At 40.5% G+C, this 23,742-nt stretch overlaps 1 protein-coding gene across 3 annotated transcripts in view; it reads right to left on the minus strand.

The window, feature by feature from the left end:
- Positions 1-6,591: 6,591 nt before the first annotated feature.
- The window catches only part of ADGRG2 (adhesion G protein-coupled receptor G2), an 82,609-nt gene continuing 65,458 nt past the window's right edge, over positions 6,592-23,742 (minus strand). For all 3 annotated transcript variants that reach the window (XM_039520352.1, XM_039520351.1, XM_039520349.1), the window contains 6 exons: positions 21,281-21,549; positions 20,298-20,397; positions 19,389-19,672; positions 17,158-17,259; positions 16,272-16,424; positions 6,592-8,048 (listed from right to left, as the gene is read on the minus strand). In XM_039520352.1, the coding sequence (XP_039376286.1) occupies positions 7,864-8,048; positions 16,272-16,424; positions 17,158-17,259; positions 19,389-19,672; positions 20,298-20,397; positions 21,281-21,549 (1,093 nt within the window). In that variant the 3' untranslated portion in view covers positions 6,592-7,863. The remainder of the gene's footprint in view (positions 8,049-16,271; positions 16,425-17,157; positions 17,260-19,388; positions 19,673-20,297; positions 20,398-21,280; positions 21,550-23,742) is intronic.

Consider the following 23,742-nt stretch of genomic DNA (forward strand, 5'->3'; position numbering starts at 1 on the left):
GTAAATGGTATCGAATAGCCCGTGTGGATTATTTCTAGAACCCATTTGTCTGTGGTGATGGATTTCCACGCCAAATAGAAAGGAGTCAAACAATGTCCAAAATGGAGATGGTCACTGATGGTGTCAGCACTGAGGAATGGGGGAGGTCTCTTAGGCCCTTGACCAAACCCTCAAAATTGTTGTTTTGCAGAGGATTGCTGGGACACCAATGATTTAGCTGGAGGTGATCAATACTTTGGAAGTCTCTGTCTGAGCTTTAGTGTGTCATATTGCCTCTATTGTTGGGCGTATGGGGCAGACCTTGTACGCTGGGTGGGATAGTATTTACCCTGTTTTTTTACTTGATACAGGTGTGTATATTCCAAGGGAATGAAGGGTCATCCAAGTGTACTTCAAGGTGTGGAGGGACTTGTCAGTCTTTGCTGCCAACAGCTTCTGGCCATCAAAAGGGAGGTCTGCCATGGTGGGAACTGGTCAGGTTGAAGCCATGAAACTTGGCACGTACCATGGTATTGGCTGTGGAGTGTACTGCCATGTCTGCTGCATGTAAAGACGCTGTAAGGAAGGCCAGGCTAGGAGATGGCCCTCCGGGATGATGGCTTTAAATTGGTCTCTTTTGTCCTATGGTAGTCAATAAAGTCCATCAGTTTGGAATAATTTGTGTGATCATATTTCGCCATCAGTGTGGCATAACTGGCAATCCAAAATTGAAGAATCGCTGATGAATAGATCCAACTATTTCCACTCTTTGTCATATGGGGTGGATCTGGGTTGGTGTTGTCTGCTTCGTTATTTGACTACATCAACTACTAAGGAGTTTTATGTGGGGTGAGAAAATAAAAAGTCCATCCATCTCCTTTGAGGGGACGTAATATTTTTTTATCCACTCTCTTGCAAGTGGACAGTATTGTTGCCAGGGTCTGCCATATATTTGTAGCCGGCTCCATAAGTGCTTCGTTTATCAGAAGTGCAATTTTCGATGGAGGTGAAGTTTGGAGAATGTCCAGTAATGTGTGTTGGAACTCTCAGACTTCCTCTAGAGGGATCGCTAGGTGATTCTTCTGAAGAGCTCCTAGAAATGTTTGAAATCATCTGCAGGTGTGGTTGGCGGGGGCATTATGGCCTGGTCTGGGGAAAAGGAGGAAATGTTGACTGGTGGTGTCGTTTCTTGTTCCAGGGCCTCCTCTTGTTCTTCAAAGCTTTCCTCAGGGTGCTCTGATGATGCAGCCACTGAAAGTAGTGGGGGAGATCTAATCCTCTCCCTGTAGGAGCTTGGGGGCCAGGGTATTGTTCTCTGTATGCCACTCAGTAGGGCCAATGCATGGGGAATGGCAAAGGCATCCATGGCTGGCCATACCAGGTTTGGGTGTCAACCCTGTGGTGAGATTTAGGCCTAATGCTGAAGTAAGGATGGGAGAAGAATGGTGTGATGAAAAAGAACCCTTGTCCTCATTGTCTTCTTCCTCGCTGGAAAATGAAGGGGCCAGAAGTGAGGTGGGTTGACGTGGTACTGTGCATACGAGAGATACTTCAGTACCGAAGAGTGGTGATTACAGCATCGCTGAGATAAGTAAGGCTGATGCTCTTTTCCTTGCTGCCTTTTTGGAGGAGTGAGCCTTCCTCTGTGAGGAGGGTGAAAGTTGTCTTTCAGAAGGGGTTGTAGGAGACTGTTGTCCGGGGTGTGGGTGTCTACTGTTTGGGATTGAATGCTGATCACAGAGACTTCTCCATCCAGATAAGTTTAAGACCTAGCTCCCTGTCCTTCCTGGCCTGAGACTTTTAGTTGCTTCAGTGAGAGCACTTTTGTGGGACATATGCCTCACCTATAGACTGGATGCACTGCGAGTGTCTGTCTAAGACCAGGATCGCCTCCTGGCAGGAAAGGGAATGCTTGAAGTCCGTCAAATTGTAGTGGTTCAGCCCTAAGGGTGAACACAAATTATTCTAAGGGGTATTCAAACTTGGGTGGGGGGGAAAGGAAGGGAAAAAATTTTGAATGAAAGAAATGGGGAGAAAGAGATAACTAAATCTAACTAGAAAACTAAAAGACTATTCTAATCATAAAGTTAACTATTGATTTTAAAACTGCTGGGAGCTTCGTCTCAGGCCCAGGGTGGTTGAGAAGGAAATGAGAGGAGGGGTCTAGTCACGCTGTGCTAGATAGGCACCAATAACAGTGCGAGATGAGGAGAGCAAATGCACAACTCAGATGAGCTCAGTTGCTGAGATTCTCTGACCAAAGGCGCCAGGACACACATTCACCTGAAGTGGAGCACCCACAGGGACATTCCTTGAAGAAGAACAGCGCTTTTGCAAGCTGAGAAAGACGGGTCCTTCAACCAAGGAGGGGCTGACGTCTCTAGAACGGAATATTGGTGAGAGACTTGCTTACACAAAGATCTTTCACCTAAGAAGACAAGGGAAACGAGCAACTTATACTTCTGTGGAAAGTCCTGATGGAGGGAAAGTCGGCCATAGCTGGGAAGAAGGAATATAGGTGAGAGAAACCATCACAAAGCCTGTGTCTTACTAGGTTAAGTTTTAGACTTTTAGATTATTTTCACTTTTATTTGCTTGTAATCTTTTAAGAATATAAGAAAGGCCGTACTGGGTCAGACCAAAGGTCCATCCCGCCCACTATCCTGTCTACTGGCAATGGCCAATGCCAGGTGCCCCAGGGGGAGTGAACCTAACATGTAATGATCAAGTGATCTCTCTCCTGCCGTCCATCACCACCCTCTGACAAACAGAGGCTAGGGACACCATTCCTTACCTGTCCTGGCTAATAGCCATTAATGGACTTAACCTCCATGAATTTGTCCAGTTCTCTTTTAAACCTTGTTATAGTCCTAGCCTTCACAGCCTCCTCAGGCAAGGAGTTCCAAAGGTTGACTGTGCACTGTGTGAAGAAGAACTTCTTTTTATTTGTTTTAAACCTGCTGCCCATTAATTTCATTTGGTGGCCCCTAGTTCTTATATTATGGGAACAAGTAAATAACTTTTCCTTATTCACTTTCTCCACACCACTCATGATTTTATATACCTCTATCATATCCCCTCTTAGTCACCTCTTTTCCAAGCTGAAAAGTCCTAGCCTCTTTAATCTCTCCTCATATGGGACCCATTCCAAACCCCTAATCATTTTAGTTGCCCTTCTCTGAACTTTTTCTAATGCCAGTATATCTTTTTTGAGATGAGGAGACCACATCTGTACGCAGTATTCAAGATGTGGGCGTACCAGGGATTTATATAAGGGCAATAAGATATTTTCCGTCTCATTCTCTTTTTAATACTTCCTAACATCCTGTTTGCTTTTTTTACTTTTTTTCCTAACTTTATTCCTTCTTACTCAGCATTACTTAACCTCTGCCCTATTGTTAATAAATTTGTTTTATTTTACTATAAACCAACTCAGTGAGGTGTTTTAAGGGAAGAATGTACTCACCCCAGTTAAGTTAATAAGTTGTGTCATGTTTTTGTGTCTTTAGAGGACCAAATGAACCATATTCAGGTATAGCTTAGTGGTTTGAGCATTGGCCTGTTAAACACAGGGTTGTGAGTTCAATCCTTGAGGAAGCCACTTAGGGATCTGGGGCAAAAATTGGTCCTGCTAGTGAAGACAGGGGTCTGGACTTGATGACCTTTCAAGGTCCCTTCCAGTTCTAGGAGATTGGTATATCTCCAATTATTACTTTACTTTATATTATTTCTCTGAACTGTCCAGGACAGGGCCGGACACTTCTAGGCACATGGTTTTGGGAAAATACAGAGTGTGTGTTGGGCTGACCCTGCAAGTAGTAACCAAAGCTGGTTGAAGCCAGTGTGTGGCTATGCCTCTAGACAGGCTGCTGGGGTCAGAGCTGCTGAACCAGGGCTGTTTAGCACACAGACATTTTGGGTTGACCTGCATGCTGGTAGCATTGTGAGCGGCCCAGGTTGGGAGCTACAATAGCAAAGAATTGTGAGGCACCCAACGTTACAGGGAAGATGGTGACACAATCCCTCACTAGTCTGGATTGAATTCCCAAACCCTAATAAGGCCATCACAGTATTTGTCAGTAATAGGTCATGCAAACCCTGTGGCACAGTATAAATAGTATTTTGGCAGCAGCTACCTATCAAGATAGTAGCAGAGACTAAAAGAGTTCTGGGTTTTCTTTCTCTTCCCCTCCCTCTTTTCCTGCTTGCTGCAACTCACCAGCTGTCTGTCTTCAGTTGGGATGCTTTCACCTACACAGCCACCTCTCCCCTACTTGGCAGACTGGCAGCAGAAGCAGGCATTTCTAACTCTTCCCCTCTTTCTTCCCCCGCAGCCACCTGCCCACTTCTATAAAACACAGGCATTGGCAATACAACAAGCAGTGTCTTACTGGGCATTGTAACATGTTTTCTAATCACCTTGACTTCAATAGCAAGCAATTGTTTCTTTGGACTTGTGTAGACATAACAAACAGTCCAAGGAAAGTGTTTCCCTCTGCCAATTCAGTAGACTCCCAGCCAAGCAGCCCTGGTGGACGGCCTTTCATCCCTGTTTAGAAGAAATTCTGATTAGCAGAAGATGCCATTTAAATAGCAGTGCTATTGTTGGGAGAATTGGAGAGTCCAGCATGTTCCTGGACAGGCACACATCTGAAGTGGTTGTATAAGTGCAAATGATTAGTAATTTGTTTTACTTAAAACTTTGATTAATACAGCCCTAAAATGTTTAAGCGATGCACTGGCATTTAACATGCTTTCTGTGAGGCAGTATGAGACATTTCAGATGAAAATTTACACAGAACATCTCTTTACCCACTACCAAATGAATTCTTACAAAGGTGGTTGTACAAGCATTTTTCTCAAGTGGGGTAATAGAGGGAGGTTGTTCACTAAGCTAAAGTGATACAGTATATTGGACAATATTATGTGACAATGGTAGACATTTGAATTCAAGCTATAGATTTTACTTTATCTAACATTATTATCCAAAAGCATTATTATATATGAGAGATATTTACTTATTTTAATAGAGAGGGTTATGTAGGTGACAAGTCCTACAAGCAAGAAATCAAATGAAAAGGATGAAAAATGCAAGGAGGACACACTGGATGCAAAAATAAAACCAAGTTAAGATCCAAACAGTTTAATGGTGGTGTAACAAGCTTTTTTTGCAGGGAATCAGAATACTTGACAGAAACAGCTGTTTGGTACTTCTCATACCATGTTCTCACCTCCAGCAGACTCATAGGGTGGCACTCCCCAGCTCTGGGTGGGTTCATGTTCAAACCTCTATGAAGAGTAGGGCTGCTAAAACCATGAAAGGTGGAACCTAAACAAATATAGAGGGCCTGATAGAATTTCCTCCAATAGGACAGGTAGCGTGGATCATATTATTCTGAGAAATGTAAATAGATAATTTATAATTGCATATTATCTAAATGAAATAAATTTTATAGCTCATGCCCATTACTTACTACAAATTTATTTTTTTTACATTTGAAAATATAAAATTATTTAGTTTTCTTGTATTTATAAGAAACAGTGCAAAGGCCCCTAAGACAAACAGCCAAAGCATTCACTGAAATGCATGCCTAGATTATTAATGTTTGTATTGTGGTACCATGATCATTCTTACATGTGGTTCACATGCAGTTACAACTCTTGTGGGTAAATAGAACAAATGTTTTAAATTTGTCACTATACAAATGTGCTCAGGGCAATCTCAGAAATAGGTGACAAACAGAACCTATGTATTGTATCAATACAGAAGGATTTGACATTTGTAGAATGTTAAGAGTTCAAATTGTTGCATTGCAACAGAGTCCAAAGTAGGAGGCAGTACCAATGCTCACCACTCTAGAACAGTGTTTCCAGGGTTCCCCAGGGAATGCTGCAAGTGCACCAACCTTGAAGGAAGTACAGCATTTGTTCCTCCCCTGTAGGGGGCCAACATAACCCAGCCCCCTAGTAATCTTCTTCACAGGGGCTGGTACTAGTGTGGGTATTAGCTGGTAGCAGTCTTTGCACTCCTGGACCCAAGGACTCCAGCTACACCCAGACTTTGTGCAAGAACATAAGGAGGAAGGCGGCATTCTCTATCTATTATGAGATATTATGCATACAGCACCTAATCCTGCTGTCCTTATTCAGGCAAGCATTAGAATATAATAATGGCCATACTGGGTCAGACCAATGGTCCATCTTGCCCAGCATCCTGTCTTCTGACAATGGCCAGTTCCATATGCTTCAGAGGAAATGAACAGAACAGGGTACTTTATCAAGTGATCCATCCCATCATCCAGTCGCAGCTTCTGGCAGTTAGAGGTTTATGGATACCCACAACATGGGGTTGTGTCCCTGACCATCTCAGCTAATAGCCATTGATGGACCTGTCCTCAATGAATTCTTTTTTGAACCCCATTATAGTTCTGACCTTCACAACATCCCATGACAATGAGTTCCACGGGTTGCCTCTGTGTTGTGTCCTGTTTGTTTTAAACCTGCTGCCTATCAATTTCATTGGGTGACCCATGGTTCTCATGTTATGTGAAGGAGTAAATAACACTTCCTTATTCACTTTCTCCACACCATTTACGATTTTATAGACCTATCATATCCCCGCTTAGTCATCTCTTTTCCAAGCTGAAAAGTCCCAGTCTTTTTAGTCTTTCCTCATAAATGCGCACTGAAGATCATTAGAAGTTTTAGTTGAGTAGGTAACAAGTAAACACTGAGTAAGGACCTCAGGATCTGACAGTCAGCAGAGACCAAAAACAAATAGAAACCTGCGTTATAGCTCAGGATGTGAGAGAAACTGATCTTTTATAAAATTTAATAATGAAACAAACGCTTGGCTACTAAATAATAACAGGTACTGGTTTTTTTAATGATAATTATTTTTCTTTAAATATTGCAGTTGTGAACTGGCTGCGTATTTATTTCTGTTACAACCACTGGGAGTGAAATCATGTCCCCATTGAAATCAATGGCAAAACTCCCATTGACTTCAATGGGGCCAGGATTTCACTCCAAGTATATAGCTAGTAGCCCATTGCCTACTTTATCCATCACTCCCTCCTGCGGAGTTTTATCCCTTGACAAGACACCCATGCACTGTATTCCTGGGTCCCAGTCAGTGGTTCTATAGTGACAGTGTTCATATTTACAGTTCTCTGTCTTGTGAACATCTTCACACTGTAACCACTGTAAATTATTTCACATACTGAACAAATTACCTATAAATATATAATGTAGAATGCTTCAGAAGTTAATTGAAATAATCAACTTTAACTACATTCTAACAATAAAGTTAAAACAAAATATCAATTTTTCTATACAAAGGAATATTTGTAAATTTATATTACAAGAAATAAATATAAAAATGCTTAAAGGTGGATATTGTTTTGCTTATTTACAATGCTATAAAATCTGCAACTATAATCTTAAAAATGTTGTAGTAGACAATTTGAAACTAACATTTTGAAAGATAACTTAGAATCTTGTTTAAGTGTAATTTGTAGTTACCTACATTTACATTTACAATACTATGTATTGTATTCAGATATACTAATTGTAGTTATACTGAGAAAATAAGAGTCTAAAACCAAACCTTCCTTTAAACCTTGCGGGGGGGAAAAGAAAGAATGGAAAATCAAATTGGAAATTGTGCCAATTGTGATGTAGTATCTGAAGTACCTTGTCAAATAGTAGCAATGACTTTTTAAATAATTATAACTCTCCTTATCAACCCAGTATATGACTGCCTCAAGGCTCCGGTACTGTCTATAAAACAAGGATCAGTTTCTGGTCTTCTCACATTATGTAAAATAGTTAAAGTAAAAATCTGTGTTTTACACTGTAAAACAATGTGCTTTGAAAAAAAAATCACATTTGCTTAATAAAATGTAGGCTTCCCCTCTTTGAAGTCCTTCTGAGTGAGACGCGGGTTTTTTTGTGGTCTGCATCATCCTTCTCATGAAATACGAGCTGCTTTCCTGAAAAGTCACGAAGACACACATCGCCATTCTGTACACTGAAAGAAACACCATTCTTCTCACTGGAGACATTACCTGTGAAAATAAAAGCATGGCACAAGTCAGAAATGATTGATAGTGAAAAGTCACCAAAGACATGCATATTTCTTAAAAATTTCAGTGAGTATACCGAGAACATTCATATTTCATTCTTCTTTGCTCCCTGGGATGAGTTTTAAGTAAGGATTTTTCTGTAATTAATTTGTTATTAATTACATATAATATTATTATATAATAATTTTCACATGTGGCCTGAGGACAGAATTTGATCTAAACTGTATAGATCATTACAGACAGGGCCAAATCCTTCTCACCTTACTCATACAATTATCTCCCACTGATATCTTGTCCCCATATTAGTCAAACAATATGTGATATAATTTATATATTGATAGTGTCTAATTCCAATGTACAAACAAAACAAAAGGGAACCAACTGACTTGCACCAAAATGAAAAATATATGTGCTAAATTAGCAGTACATAAAATACAGTATAACAAGAAAATTCAAATAATCAGAATACATCAAATGAGATTAATTACTAGAACTGAACCCAGAAAACAATAATTAAAACAATTTTGAATGAAAACTTAAATTTTTAATTTAATGTTTTTTTTAAGAGTTTATCTGCTTTGCAAGACATCTGGAGCACTGATCTTTTACCTCTTTTAAACATGTCTTGTTTGTGGAATTTGCTTCTTTGAAGCATATGAAATACAGGCCTTGCACAGTGTGCATCCAAACCCACATATGGATAGAAAGTTTGAGTGTTTCTGGTGCCACCACAGCTATGAACAAGTATACTTGCACTCACTGTGACTTATCAGCTCAGTGGAGCTTCGAGAAAACTTAAAGGGTTCCAGAATTCCTGAAATTCTAAGAGTCCTAAATCCTTGGGTCTGGATCTCTTATCTCTATACATTGCATGCTAGATACTTCAGCTGTATTTTAACTCTTACTCTTTCTTTTCAATTTATTTTGTTTTTCTGATAACAAAATCCAGCTGTGTAAACACTTCAAAGTAGAGTTTCTGCAGTTCTTTCTTGTAAAGTAGGCCAACTTGACAGGGCTGTCAGAAGTTAGCCATAGCATACATATGATTGCTAATATTTTATGTAGGCCTTTTAAGGACTGTTATGTGTTGTATTCAAATGATTTTCAAAGTTCTAGGGTATTTCACCACAGTTACTATAATTGATTTAATTAAGTCAAAAGAAAATGACGAATGCATTTTAAAACAATTTTCCTCCATGCATTGTTAGTGAGCCAGAGGACGTGACAAGATATGAAAACAGAACAAAAAAAGGATGTCGGTTGATTGTGATGCAAAAATATGATGTTAAGGGAAACAAAAAATGAACAAACATTTCCTTTGAGACAGAGTGTTTTGTGTTAAGCAAATATTCGGGAATGAGCTCACAAGCAGAAGTTCAGCGCAGTTATTTATGCGGGGAACTGTATTCATTAAAGATAAAAACATTACTATTAGTAAGAGTATTGGCAAAACTTTTTTTAAAAAAATAACACTTACGAATATCTTAATCTGAGGTCATAAATCCAGTGCATGAAAATATCCTTCTGACTAACACAGGAAAAGAAATTCACAGTTCTGTTTATTTAAGAAGACATCAGAGACTGGCGTAGTGGCCACAAGATGTGCTTCCATGTAAGGGTTTGATCCAGCCAAGACCAGAGCTAGATTAAGACCATCCAGGGGCAGAGGCACAACAGAATACAAGACTCCCCCATTGCTCTGCCCCAAAGAGGCAGGGGCAGCACAATAGGGTTGTATTCTATTTCCCAGGAGTGCCAGCAGTGGGGGCCCTGTACTTAACCCAGCAAACAGAGTTTTTCCTGTTTGAGTGGCTGGGTTTGAACTGCTGCTCTCTTCTCTTCCTACCACATGGTCTTCTGTTGGGGGGAGGTTTTATGTGGAGTACGTGTCTCAGAGCTATTGTTCCAGGCTCCCTACAGACTCAAGCAGATGTCAGTGTATCATTTGCACTTGTGTCATATTTTCAAGATTTTCTTTGCAATCAGAAAATGAAACTTATTTTATTAATTTTAATTTAAAGCTCAGATTCTGATGTAAATCACATATCTTCAGGAGCTAGGGCTCTCTTGGTTCAGACCTATAATACCTATGCCTTGATCTGGCTCTGATGAGGACTAGATCTGTTAGTTTTTTTCTCATCATTTTAGAAAATGATGACAGCAAATTATCCAGTGGTAATTCTCAATTCCCTGTAAATCTGCTGGGCTGGTGTTGGATCTGCTAAAGAAAGCTGGAAAAACACACAGGACACAAAACCCAAACATACACAATTTAATGCACAAAACTGTCAATCACTGAAACACTTATACAAATAAACAGATAAGATAAATGGGAGTTTTATTCCTCTTCATGTCTTGTAATAAAATAAAGGCTGCAAAAACAAGCAGAGGTAACAGAAAGACTGAAAAACAAAGATGAGTGATGGGATTTGCATGTTCATCTGGGAGCCACCTATTCTCACAACCTCTGCAAATCTGCAAGAGAAAGGCAGAAGAAGAGACATTAGTGTGAAGTGACAGTATAAAATTGTAAATTAGAGATCCACTAACTAAGCAAAGCCACAGCCTGTATACATCCAAAATTCCAAACTTACCGTCTTGGGTCACTCTATCCACCATCAGCACACTCCTGTCCTTCCATCAGCATATCTCTCTCTCCTCAGGTACAACTGCCAGATGAGTGGAAGGAACTGGTTCACCAAAGGGCTTGCCAGGAGGACCCACTGTCTCCAGATGACCCTCCTCCCCCAAATCCTAAGAGGAAAGAAAAAGGAAGGAAACCATCAGGGCATATGTAATACAGCAGTGGTTCTCAAACTTTTGTACTGGTGACCCTTTCATATAGCAAGCCTCTGAGTGCAACCCCCCTCTTATAAATTAAAAATACTTTTTAATATATTTAACACTATTATAAATGCTGGAGGCAAAGTGGGGTTTGGGGTGGAGACAGATAGCTCACAATTCCCCCATGTAATAACTTTGTGACCCCCTGAGGGGTCACAACCCCCAGTTTGAGAACCTCTGTAATACAGGTTCTAAAGCTTCATCCAACCTCCTCAACAACACTCTTTTTTGGTATGAGTGGAGGCTGCAAGGGCAGGCTCACAGCTTTCAAAACAATCAATTAAAAATTAAGTAAAAATAAGTGGCTTACCTCCATGCATGTGTGGGAGTGTCTATCATAAAAGTCTTTCAAACTTCCAAGTGGGTTAGGAAGTGATGGTCCATCACCTCCACTTGCAATGGTGCATCAGCAGGAAGATGATGTACCAACTCAGGACATATGCTGAGATCCTCAGCCTGAAGAGAACCTCGTTGCAGAAGCAGACCATTGACTCACTGTCATCTGAGAGGCTAGCATTGGGCAGGACAGGAAGATGACCTCAAATCAATGGAATTGCTCACCTATTAAAACCATTGGAGTTTGTCTGTAATTCCAAAATACCACTGAGGACCAAAAATCCTCTGCTCTGGAAAGCTGTGCTGGGATTTGTGGCTTAGTTGCCACAATGCACAAATACAGCAAAACTTAGGTGAGCATTGTAAGTCTTTCTATTTAATGTAGTTGTAGCTGTGTCAGTCCCGGGATATTACACAGACAAGGTGGGTGTGGTAATATCTTTTATTGGACCAACTTCTGTTGGTGAGGGAGACAAGCTTTCGAGCCACACAGACCTCTTCTTCAGGTCTGGGGAAGGTACACCCGAAAAAGAGCTATATGTGGCTCGAAAGCTTGTCTCTCTCAACAACAGAAGTTGGTCCAATGAAAGATGTTACCTCACCCACACTGTCTTAATGGCAGTGAGAATTACTGTTTTGTTTTTTACCTGTGAACTGAATTGTCAGGTACCAAGAGCATTAATCCTGCTAGTATCAAACAGTTGAGGAAGGTTCTAGAGAGGGATGGGGCAAAATGAACTATTTCACAAACTCATTTAATTTGGAAAGCTAATGAGAATATGGCAAAATGCCATTAAGGATTGATCTGAAGTCTCATGATTTCTCCACAACACATTGTTCACCTACATATATGGACAATATGTGAAAATGGTAGAGTAAAATCTATAGCTTGAATTCAAATGTCTATCTAACATTGCATCCGACTTGCATCTGAAGAAGTGGGTATTCACCCACGAAAGCTCATGCTGCAAAACGTCTGTTAGTCTATAAGGTGCCACAGGATTCTTTGCTGCTTTTATCTAACATTATTATTCAAAAGCATTGTTATATCTGAGAGATGTTTACTTATTTTTCTAATATAAGGTGTCAGGATATGAGAACATAAGAACATAAAATAAGAACACAAGAAGGGCCAATGGTCCATGTAGCCCAGTATCCTGTCTTCCAAGAGTGGCCAATGCCTGGTACTTCAGAGAGAATTAACAGAACAGGCAATCACCGAGTGATTCACCACCTGTCATCCACGCCCAGCTTCTGGCTAACAGAAGCTAGGGACACTCAGCATGGTGTTGCATCCCTGCCCATCCTGGCTAATAGTCATTGATGGACTTATTCGCCATGAACTTATCTAGTTCTTTTTTTAACCCTGTTATAGTTTGGCCTTCTCAACATCCTCTGGCAAAGAGTTCCACAGGTTGACTGTGCGTTGTGTGAAGCAATACTTTCATTTGTTTGTTTTAAACCTGCTGCCTATTAATTTCATTAGGTGACCCCTAGTTCTTGTGTTATGTGAAGGAGTGAATAACAATTCCTTGTTCAGTTTCTCCACACCAGTCAAGATTTTATAGACTTGTATCACATCCCCCCCTTAATCATCTCTTTTCCAAGCTGAAAAGTCCCAGTCCTTTTTAATCTCTCCTCATACCCTTAATCATTTTGTTGCCCTTTTCTGAACCTTTTCCAATTCCAATATATCTTTTTTGAGATGGGGCATCCAGATCTGCACACAGTATTCAAGATGTGGGCATGCCATGGATTTATATGGCGGCATTATGAAATTTTCTGCCTTATCTATATCTTTCCTAATGGTTCCTAACATTCTGTTCGCTTTTTTGACTGCCGCTGCACGTTGAGCAGATGTTTTCCGAGAACTTTCCACAATAACTCCAAGATCTCTCTTTCTTGAGTGGTAGCAACTAATTTAGACCCCATAATTTTATATGTATAGTGAGATTATGTTTTCCAATGTGCATTACTTAGCATTTATCAACATTTGATTTCATCTGCCATTTTGTTGCCTGGTCACCCAGTTTTGTGACATTCCTTTGTAACTCTTTGCAGTTTGCTCTGGACTTAACTATTTTAAGTAATTTTGTATCATGTGCAAATTTTGCCACCTTGCTGTTTACCCCCTTTTCCAGATAATTTATGAATATGTTGAACGGTACTGGTCCCAGTACAGACCCCTGGGGGACACCATTTACCTTTCTCCATTCTGAAAACTGACCATTTATTCCTACCCTTTGTTTCCTGTCTTTTAACCAGTTACAGATCCATGAGAGGACCTTCCCAGTTATCCCATGACAGCTTACTTTGCTTAAGTACCTTTAGTGAGGGACCTTGTCAAAGGCTTTCTGAAAGTCTATGTACACGATAGCCATTGGATTCCCCTTGTCCACGTGCTTGTTAACCCCCTCAAAGAATTCTAGTAGATTGGTGAGACATGATTTCCCTTTACAAAAAACCATGTTGACTCTTCCCCAACAAATCATGTTCATCTATGAGTATGACAATTTTGTTCTTTACTATAGTTTCAACCAATTTTCCTGGTACTGAAGTTAGGTTTACTGGCCTATAATGGCCAGGATCGCCTCTGGAGCCTTTTTAAAAAATTGGTGTCACATTAGCTAGCCTCCAGTCATCTGGTACAGAAGTTGATTTAAGTGTTAGGTTCCATTCTGCCGTTTTTAGTTCTGCAATTTCATATCTGAGTTCCTTCAAAATTTGGGGGTGAATACCATCTGGTCCAGGTGACATATTAATGTTTCATTGATCAGCTGGTTCCAAAACCTCCTCTAATGACATTTTGATCTGGGACAGTTCCTCAGATTTGTCACCTAAAGAATAGCTCGGGTATGGGAATCTCCCTCATCCTCTTCAGTGAAGGCTGATGCAAAGAATTCATTTAGTTTCTCCACAATGGCCTTGGCTTCTTTGAGTGCTCCTTTAGCATCTCGATCATTCAATGGCATCACTGGCTGTTTAGCAGGCTTCCTGCTTCAGACGTACTTAAAAAATAACATTTAAAGGACAACTACAGCCATTATCTTAAACATCCCAGTACCAACAATACAGACAAAGTAGCCAGTCTGTGAGGTTCATCAACTGCATATAAAACAATTTGAGCAATAACAATAGTGCTGAGACTCAGCCCTTGACTGAGGGAAAGAAACACTGGCCTTTGGACATCCAGGAGTACAGTATTTATGTCTTATAACATATGATGACCTATGTGCTCCGCAATGTGGGATAGCCTGAATCGTTACTCTTTTATTTTCAACATGGGAAGAGGAAGTGCTGCACCATCAGAGCGCACAACCAGCATGGCCCAAGCATAAGTCAGGGTGGCCAAACTTACTGACCATCTGAGCCATATAAGACAATCTTCAGCAGTTCGAGAGCCGGGGTGCACCTGCCAGGACTTGGAGCTTCAGCCCCGTGGGAGGCACCTGCTGGGGTTCAAGGCTCCTGCCCCACGGGGCACGCCTACTGGGCTCAGCGCTTCAGCCCTGCGGCATGCCTGCACAGGACTGATGCCATGAGACCCCTCCCTGCAGGGCACAAGTCCTTAGCCGCAGCACCCTGCTGCAGGGCTGAAGCCCCAGGCTCCTGCCTCGCCCAGTCTGGTAGGCGGAGAATGGGGAGAAATGTGGGGGGCTCTGCCAGCCACACTTCAGCTGTAAAAGAGCCACATGCAGTTCACAAGCCACGGTTTGGCCACCCCTGGCATAAATCATGCTCTCTTTTTTGTGCTGCCATTAGATAAAGATGCAAAACGTAGATTACTTTCAGCCACAAGATGTTCATTTTTTGTGGGTGCATTCAAATTATGTGCATATCTAATTTTTCTCACTAGCCATTCCAATTTGCATCTGAAATGGAGTGACGTGACATTTGAACACCTGCATTTCCATGAGCCAGGAAAGGGGAGAGATGGATAGGGAACGAGTACGTCCACATTGCTTACAGAGAATAACAACTTCATGGGGAGCATTATGTTTGTCCTAAGTGGAAGCATGCACATTTGTAATGGGGAGATTTAGGTTGGATATTAGGAAAAAAATTTCACTAGGAGGGTGGCAAAGCACTGGAATGGGTTACCTAGGGAGGTGGTGGAATCTCCTTCCTTAGAGGTTTTTAAGGTCAGGCTTGATAAAGCCCTGGCTGGGATGATTTAGCTGGGGATTGGTCCTGCTTTGAGCAGGGGGTTGGACTAGATGACCTTCTGAGGTCCCTTCCAACCCTGATATTCTATGATTCTATGAAGTCATGAAGCATTTTGTCCTTAAGCACCATTTCCTGCAACACAAATACATTTCCATTAGGGAAGACTGGCCATGGAAGTCACAGAAAAAATACTGTAACTGAGCTCCATTACTTACCCAGTAGCCAACAGCTATGCAGCTCTCTGGCTGTGACCTCTTAAGTGAGAAGATTTTATGGCTTCTTGTCCCAGTATCCCTTTCTTACTCTGCTTCCCCAGCCTCATAAGGGGTTTACATGTGGATGTCCTGGTAATGATAGCAGGGGTTCTGCAGATCAAGCCCTCACACACTAATAGCACTCCCAAATGATAGCTTTCACGTTTTTAAAAATTATTTTATTGGATGTCATCACATTTCTTTCATCAGTAAAGTGTGTTTTCTTTAAGAGTTGATAGCTATTTTAAAATGTTCTTAAAAGTTTTCCACTGCTAGTTCTATCTTCAGCTGACAAGTAGGGTATAAATACCACTTCTGCTGGGTATTTGAGTAATGTATATACCATTTACAATTTTGCATATAATCACCAGTTCACGTTAAGTATGAGAAGTGAGTATTTTTTTTTTAAATGTACTACTATATTACCCTCAACTGGATAATTTTAGTATTATTATTTATAAGACCACACTAAAACATTTTGATTCTGTATTCATAAATAATAATTGGTTCACTGCCCTCTTTAAATTGCCATAAGAGAGCCTAAAACTGTTTTAAAATAACAAAAGGATATAGTTTGAGAAGTACTCTTTTGCAACATACATACCATTCCCATTTGCGTGTACTGAATAATCATTATTCATTAGCAGTGTGGTGGAATTAGTAGAGTTACTGTTTGATTGTAAGGAATTGGAAGAACTGGATACTCCTTGGTTTACAGTCTGCTTCTTTAAACCATTAGTAGCAGTTCTACTCCAATCTATAGTAGAATAAGTGTTACAGAAAATAGTGCAGTACATTCAAGCACAAATAAATGCAAGAGTACAGTTAATAATGCAATTTAACTTAAATTCTAGCAAAGATCTTTTCCCAGTATTTCAGATAGAAAACTATTATCATAGGAATTGCATAATTCTAGATGTGTAAGAATTTACATTTTTTCTTTTTAATTTCTTAGTTTTAAAAAGTCACTAATCATACTTTTGTGACTGTATGCCCATTTAGAGATTACCGGTAACTGCAACCGCAGTACTTCACCTTTGAGTTTAGATTGTGTAAGGGTATGTATAACTTTTCAAATACAATTATGGTACAATGAAAGACCCCCCCCAAAATTGTTAGGAAGACATATTATTCTCAAAGCTGCTTCAGACCCTGCTCCCACTGACGTCATTGCTAAGGCTACCATTGACTTTGAGAAAGCAGATCTTTGGGGATTGATTTAGGTCCCAGTCATACAAAGGACTCCACAAGGCTACAGCCTTACACATATGCAGAGTCCCAATCAAAATGAATACTTTATACAGCAGTATTTTGCAATTAAATAAAACGCAATCTTTTTGCATCAGGAAAATAAAACAAAGTAGTAGGTATATCTGGAAATATTGCTATGCTATTTATTGCGTAACAATATTTGCTAAGGGGAATGGGGACTTTACACCTGACAGTAATTATAAAATTTACAAATGTAGAAAACATTGTTCAATATTTACCAGAATTTTCAGCCAGCCTGAATTTTCCACAACACAGATATCGTCTCCACTGTTTGCGGACATTTTCCTTTGCCACACAGTAGAAGATAAAAATGAAGAATCCTGCAAAGTACCAAATGTCAGAATATTACTTCAAGCCATAGAATTTTTGCCGTTTTGTAACTTTTTAAAATGGATGTATTGTTTTTCTTTTGTTTCTTCTCAAGTCAACTGATTCCAATCAAATGCTCTCATACTCTTTTGTTCAGTAGAGACACTGATAATCTAAACAATAGAATGATGCCATTACCTGAAATGCTTTTTCTTATTACACTTGCATGATATGTATTAGATATAAAGAGGATACAGAGTACCAAAAATACAAATACATCAAGTAACTGAGTTTAAAATATGAAGATCTGTGTGGAGCTGCAAGTTTATTAGAACCTTCAGTACAGAAATCAAGACAAGATAACACATCCTCATTATAGCAGTACAATTTCAAATATGAGGTATAATCAACTGAATTTGGCTTTCTCTACATACTTTGTGGAACTTCTCCATATTTTATTTGGAGTTAATATATTTCTGCTGCTGTTTGTGATGGAATCAATAACACCTACAGACCAGTGTTGGTGTTGATAGGCCATTGGGGCAAATTTTATTAAACCTAATACAAATTTAAGGTTACCAGGCAGCTTTTGCTTCCCCCCCCCCCCCGCCGCCCGCCCCGCAGACACAACTAAGTCATAGTGAAAGCCCACATGGGCTAACAGCTCATGCTCAAACAACAGTAATTGTAGCCCTCTTCACCACAAATTCAAAGCCACATCTTTTCCTGGAAGGATGCAAATCACACATGTCGGGTACCTCAAACTGTGCCAGATCACAGATTAGGGTGACCAGACAGCAAGTGTGAAAAATCAGGACAGGAGGTGGGGGGTAATAGGAGCCTATATAAGAAAAAAGACCCAAAAATCGGGACTGTCCCTATAAAATTGGGACATCTGGTCACGCTATCACAGATCCACCCACTTCTCACTGCTTCCCATACAGAGTGGGACTGTACTTGCTTCCAAACTTTCCACTTTTCAAAGAAAGTGTGTCAGAAATATTTACACTGCCTGCCAGCTACAATGTATCAAAGAAGAATGTGGTTGTGCAATTCTTTAAGTTAGATTACAGGGAATGAAAAATAAAGGAGAAGCTACAAGTTTGGACTGGAGAAGACAGAGATTAGCATTTTCTGGACCAATTCTCAGGGTAAGTTAGACACCTAACTCCCATTGTGTTTAACAGGAGTTAGGCACCTAGATGCTTTTGAAAATCTGTATCTTTGGGCACTTCAATTGGGCCCTAATGCTCAGATTTTTAATGGTATTTAGATGTTGCTCTGCTCATTGTTACAAGGCCTAAGGCCCAGATCCTCAAAGATATTTAGACATCTAACTTCCATTGAAATTAGTGGGATTTTCAAATCTGGGCCTAAGTGATTTAGACAGCTAAGTCCCATCTTCAGAAGTGACTTGAGCATAAGCGTAAATCACAATGAAAGCCAATGGGAATCAGCCTTCTAAGTGCCTAAGTAACTTTTGAAAATGGGACTCAACCATCTAAATCACTTATACCTTGCAGTGCTGAGTGGAACAACACCAAATTACATCTCTACCTTGATATAACGCTGTCCTCAGGAGCCAAAAAAATCTTACTGTGTTATAGGTGAAACCGCATTATATCAAACTTGCTTTGATCCACCAGAGTGCACAGCCCCACCCCCCCAGAGCATTGCTTTACCGCGTTATATCCAAATTCGTGTTATATCGGGTCACGTTATATCGGGGTAGAGGTGTACTTTTAAAAATCAGGTCCTAAATGCCTAACTCACATTTGAAAATGCAACATAGGGTAAAAATTTTCAAAAGCAAATAAATTATGTCAGAGCCTAACTGACCCAATAGGTCTTTTGTCCTGTAGCTTTTGTGATTCTATGAATGGACCTTAAGATGACAATTTTCATTACAATGCACTCAAAAAGACAGCATGTCACTTCTGAAAGTGTTTGCTTTGCATTAATTTTCTTTAAATGTAATACAACAATTAAGAAGGGTCATCTTCAAGGTAGTTTTATTTTTCATATTATGTAACAGTACAGATATAATTTTGGTAAACTCTTGTGCATAATAAAGCATTTCTTAGAACTGAATTATTCATTACATTTTTATACAAAAGGCCATAACAAAGCATAAACTTACCTTGTAAAGAGTTAAAGATGGCAAAGAGGTACATAAATATCAGATTTACTGGCCCCCATGCAAAAAAGGCAAATCCCCAAGTAATTCCCAATAAGAATGTGAGGCCTGCAACACTCCTGAGGTCTTGAATACTGGTTTTTCTCTGAGTTCCAAGTTGTTTCTTCTTTTTGATTCGACAAAGCTGAATCAGCACCACTATAAACATGCCGACGTTCAATAGGAATATCATGCAGAAGTATCCCACAACAGTAATATAGAAGACAATGTTATTGTTGATCCAGCAGCTAGAATACAAAAACAAAGGAGGAAAGATCATATTATCAGACATTCATTATTAGTAATAGATATTAGGTAAAAAATAGTATTAGGCATGGCTATATTTTGTTGAAAATACATCATCCTGCAATACTCAAGGGCACATACACTGATTCAAGTTTTCATCTGTCTATCTAGGTGTCTATAACAGTGTCTATCATCATCCTATCTGAGTGAATCCCAAGGGCTAAAGCAAAAAAAATAAAAATAAAAATACACCAATGGATTAGGTTTAGGTTTCCTGTTTCCTTAGGCAATATGGTGGTTTTTGTTTGTTTTGTTTTTTACATTTAGTCTTGCTTTCCTCTACACTCTACTCTTCATCCCCCATCTCCTTTCTTTCTCTCGTCTTGCCTTCACCTTATTTTCATGCGCTAGTTCCATGCCAGTGTTTTGGAGCATACCCTCTTTTGTGACCAGGATCAGAGCCTTGCAAACAGTTTCAGGATGACTTAACTTAATATATCCTGCAGAGATTTATTCACAGAAGTGTCACTTTCAGGAAAGAAGCTCACATACACACTTACACATAACCATTAGATAAAAGCATTCTGTTAGCATTCACTTTAAAAACATGCCTATCTTTTAACTTACAATTCATCTGGTGAGCCATTAGGAAACTTTCCATATGATCCAAGCCCATAGTTATTTGGTGTTATAGCCAATACAATGCCTACCACTAAAAGTGGTACACCTGAAAGATTAGATAATAGTTATAATTCTGAATGAAAGTTTTGTGATGAGATGAAACTACTATATTTTCCTATGAAACCTAGGGCCAGGTTATGAAGGCTGTCGGAGACTGTTATATCAGGATAACTTACTTTGTAAAAAGCAAAATAAACTAGTACACATTTGAAGTTTTAATCTTTCTGAACAAGACTATATATTCTGTGACTTGATCCACTTATATCACTTGCACCTACGTTAAACTAGCAACATGTGTTGCATATGCTCTTTGATATCACAGATTTAAGGACATAAATGGGCTTGATTTTGCCTCTCACATGTGCTTTACACTAGTTTAACTCCATTGTTTTCAGTGCAGTTACTCTTGATTTACAATAATGGGTAAGAGAAGAGAAGGCCTAGGGTTTTCTCATCACTTAAGTCGTAGGCACTGTTTTGCTACCTTTTGTTAGAAACAGTAGCAGTCTAAGAGGTAGAATATGTAGTTGATACTCTGGAGCAATAACATTAATTTCCCCAATGGAAGAGATACCATCTGCTTTGGGAGTTGGAAATGGAAATAGTCAAATGTGTAATTGGTTCTCAGACAGCTGCAACTGTAGTTCCAATAGAAACAATTTATTATTCATTTGAATTGCAATAGCACCCACAATATATAGTGTATGCCCCAAGAGAATTTACAGTCTGAAAAACTTTGCGACAATATGCTGAAGTCACAGAATAGTGAAGTAAATAGAACTCTGTTATTGATAATGCATCTGAGGATTCTGACAGGCAACAGGTATTTGATACTGGCTCTGTTGTTACTTTTAAATGGTCTTCCATCCAAAATTGTTGTAAAGAAACTATATTTATTTTAGATTCCAAACCCAGAAAAATATACATACCCCAGCCAACGATACAAAACTTAAGGATGTATTTCCGTACATAGGTATTAAACACTTTGACAAGGGCAAGATACATGTGGAATGCTTCAAGGCCCATCCAAGTGAAGGAAACCAAGAGGAAATAATGAAGAAATACAGCAACTGTGATGCACAGGCCTCGTATGTTATACAGAGCAATCCATGAATCAAGGAGGAAAACTAGGTTGAGTAGAAGTAATGCAGCACACAGTTGAATAAGGATTTTGGAAGGGTAGTCTCTCCTGATTTTCCTAAAAAGAAAATTAGTGAGATGATATAAGCTTTCATCATTCTATGAGCATTACTGTAGATTCCACACTGATTCTGTGTTCATTGGTCCTTAATGCAGAAGAGACACTAAGATAACACATTTTACATATGGTTAAGAAGTATTTATGAATGAAAAGGTTAATATTTGTGACATCACTATTCTTATTACAACCAGGTTCTAAACTCTTATAAATATAAACATTGTTGCTTGAATTTCAGTTGTCTTGGTTTAATGTTTGTTTAAATATTTCATTACATTTGTCCATATTTTTCTATTTTGTATATTAGGCTTCTTATTGTTGGAGTACTTCACCACAACAACACTCATCACATTCTCTATTATTAGAGGTTAGACTAGGCCTGAAAGTCTTTTTACGGGGTATCTGGAAACCTTGACAGTGGCAAATGATAATCTATAAAAGGATGCTCATAAATCATGCTCAGGGGTTCTCCGTCAAGATGTATAATTAGCCTAATGGACTGAATAACTGAGACTCTAGTAATGTATAGGTTCTGACAACTTACAGGGAAAGCTAGTGTACTGTAACTGCATTTTATTGCACAAGAACCACACAGTCTAACACAGGGGCAGGCAAACTTTTTGGCCTGAGGGCCACATTGGGTTTCTGAAATTGTATGGAGGGCCAGTTAGGGGAGGCTGTGCTTCCCCAAACAGCCAGGCATGGCCCAGACCCCGACCCCTATCCGACCCCCGCCCCTGCTTCTCACCCCCTGATGGCCCCACCCGGGACTCCTGCCCCATCCAACGCCCCCCATTCCCTGATGGCCCCCCCAGGACCCCTGCCCCATCCAACCACCCCTTCACCCATCCCCTGACTGCCCCCAGAACCCCTGCTCCTGACTGCCCCCCACTGCCCCATCTAACCCCCCCTTCCTGAATGCTCCCCCGGGACCCTGCCCCAATTCAACCCCCTGTTCCCCACCCTCTGATCCCCCCGCCTCCTATCCACACCCCACCCCCTGACCACCACCCCGAACTCCCCTGCCCTCTTACTGCGCTGCCTGGAGCACTGGTGGCTGGCGGCACTACAGTCACACTGCCCAGAGCACCAGGACAGGCAGCCATGCCGCCCGGCTGGAGCCAGCCACGCCACCACGCAGCACAGAGCACCGTGTCAGGCCGCAGCTCTGCAAAAACCACGCCACCCAGAGCACTGCACCGGTGGCGCAGCAAGCTGAGGCTGTGGGGGAAGGGAAACAGCGGGGAAAGAGGAACAGCGGGGGAGGGGCTGGGGGCCAGCTTCCCGGGCCAGGAGCTCAGGGGCCGGGCAGAAGAGGTTTGCCCACCTCTGGTCTAACAACATGTTAATATTTTGGAAATGTATTGTGCATATATGTACCTTATTTTTAAAAGATTCCTTGTACATTCCACTTTATTAGGACAATTTGTAGTAACCCCTTCCCAGCTCCTTGGCTTCCAGCTATACAAAACTGCATGGTGAGAATCAAATCTTGATATACCCCCCTTAAAGTCTACCCATTCTGTGTACTACTATTGAGGTAGAAATGAAACCTACCAGAAAAATAGTAACTAATCTCTGCATAACTGTTGTTCGAGATGTGTTACACATGTCCATTCCAAGGTAGGTGTGTGCACGCCCTGAGCACAGTCATGAAATTTTTTTCCCTCAGTGGTAGTGGAACCTGTCAGAGTGGCTCTGGCGCCCTCTGGTGCCGCACGTTCGTAGCACCAGTATGAAGGGCCCAGATGACCACGCATCCCCTCAGTTCCTTCTATCCAGCCAACCCCGGAAAAGAGGGGTAGGACGGTGGGGGTTATGGAATGGATATGTGCAACATATATCAAAGAACAACAGTTACAAAAAGGTTATTAAATGATTTTCCTTCTTTGAGTGATTGCACATGTCCATTCCAATGTAAGGATATAGATGTATCCCAAGCAGTTGCATAGGAGGTGGGATCAGAGTTCATGGACATGCTGACCGTAAAACAGCTTGACCGAAACGGGCATCATCCCTAGCCTGTTGAGTAAAGGTGTAATGACTAGAGAATGTATGCACTGACATCCAAGTCGCCACTCTGCAAATGTCCTGAATAGGGACCTGAGCCAAGAATGCTGATGATGATGCTTGCACTCTTGTGGAATGGGCAGTCAGGATAGCTAGTGGTGGAACACCCACCTGCTTATAACA

The sequence above is a fragment of the Mauremys reevesii genome, linkage group 1, assembly GCF_016161935.1.
Source record: "Mauremys reevesii isolate NIE-2019 linkage group 1, ASM1616193v1, whole genome shotgun sequence".
Taxonomy (NCBI): Eukaryota; Metazoa; Chordata; order Testudines; family Geoemydidae; genus Mauremys; species Mauremys reevesii.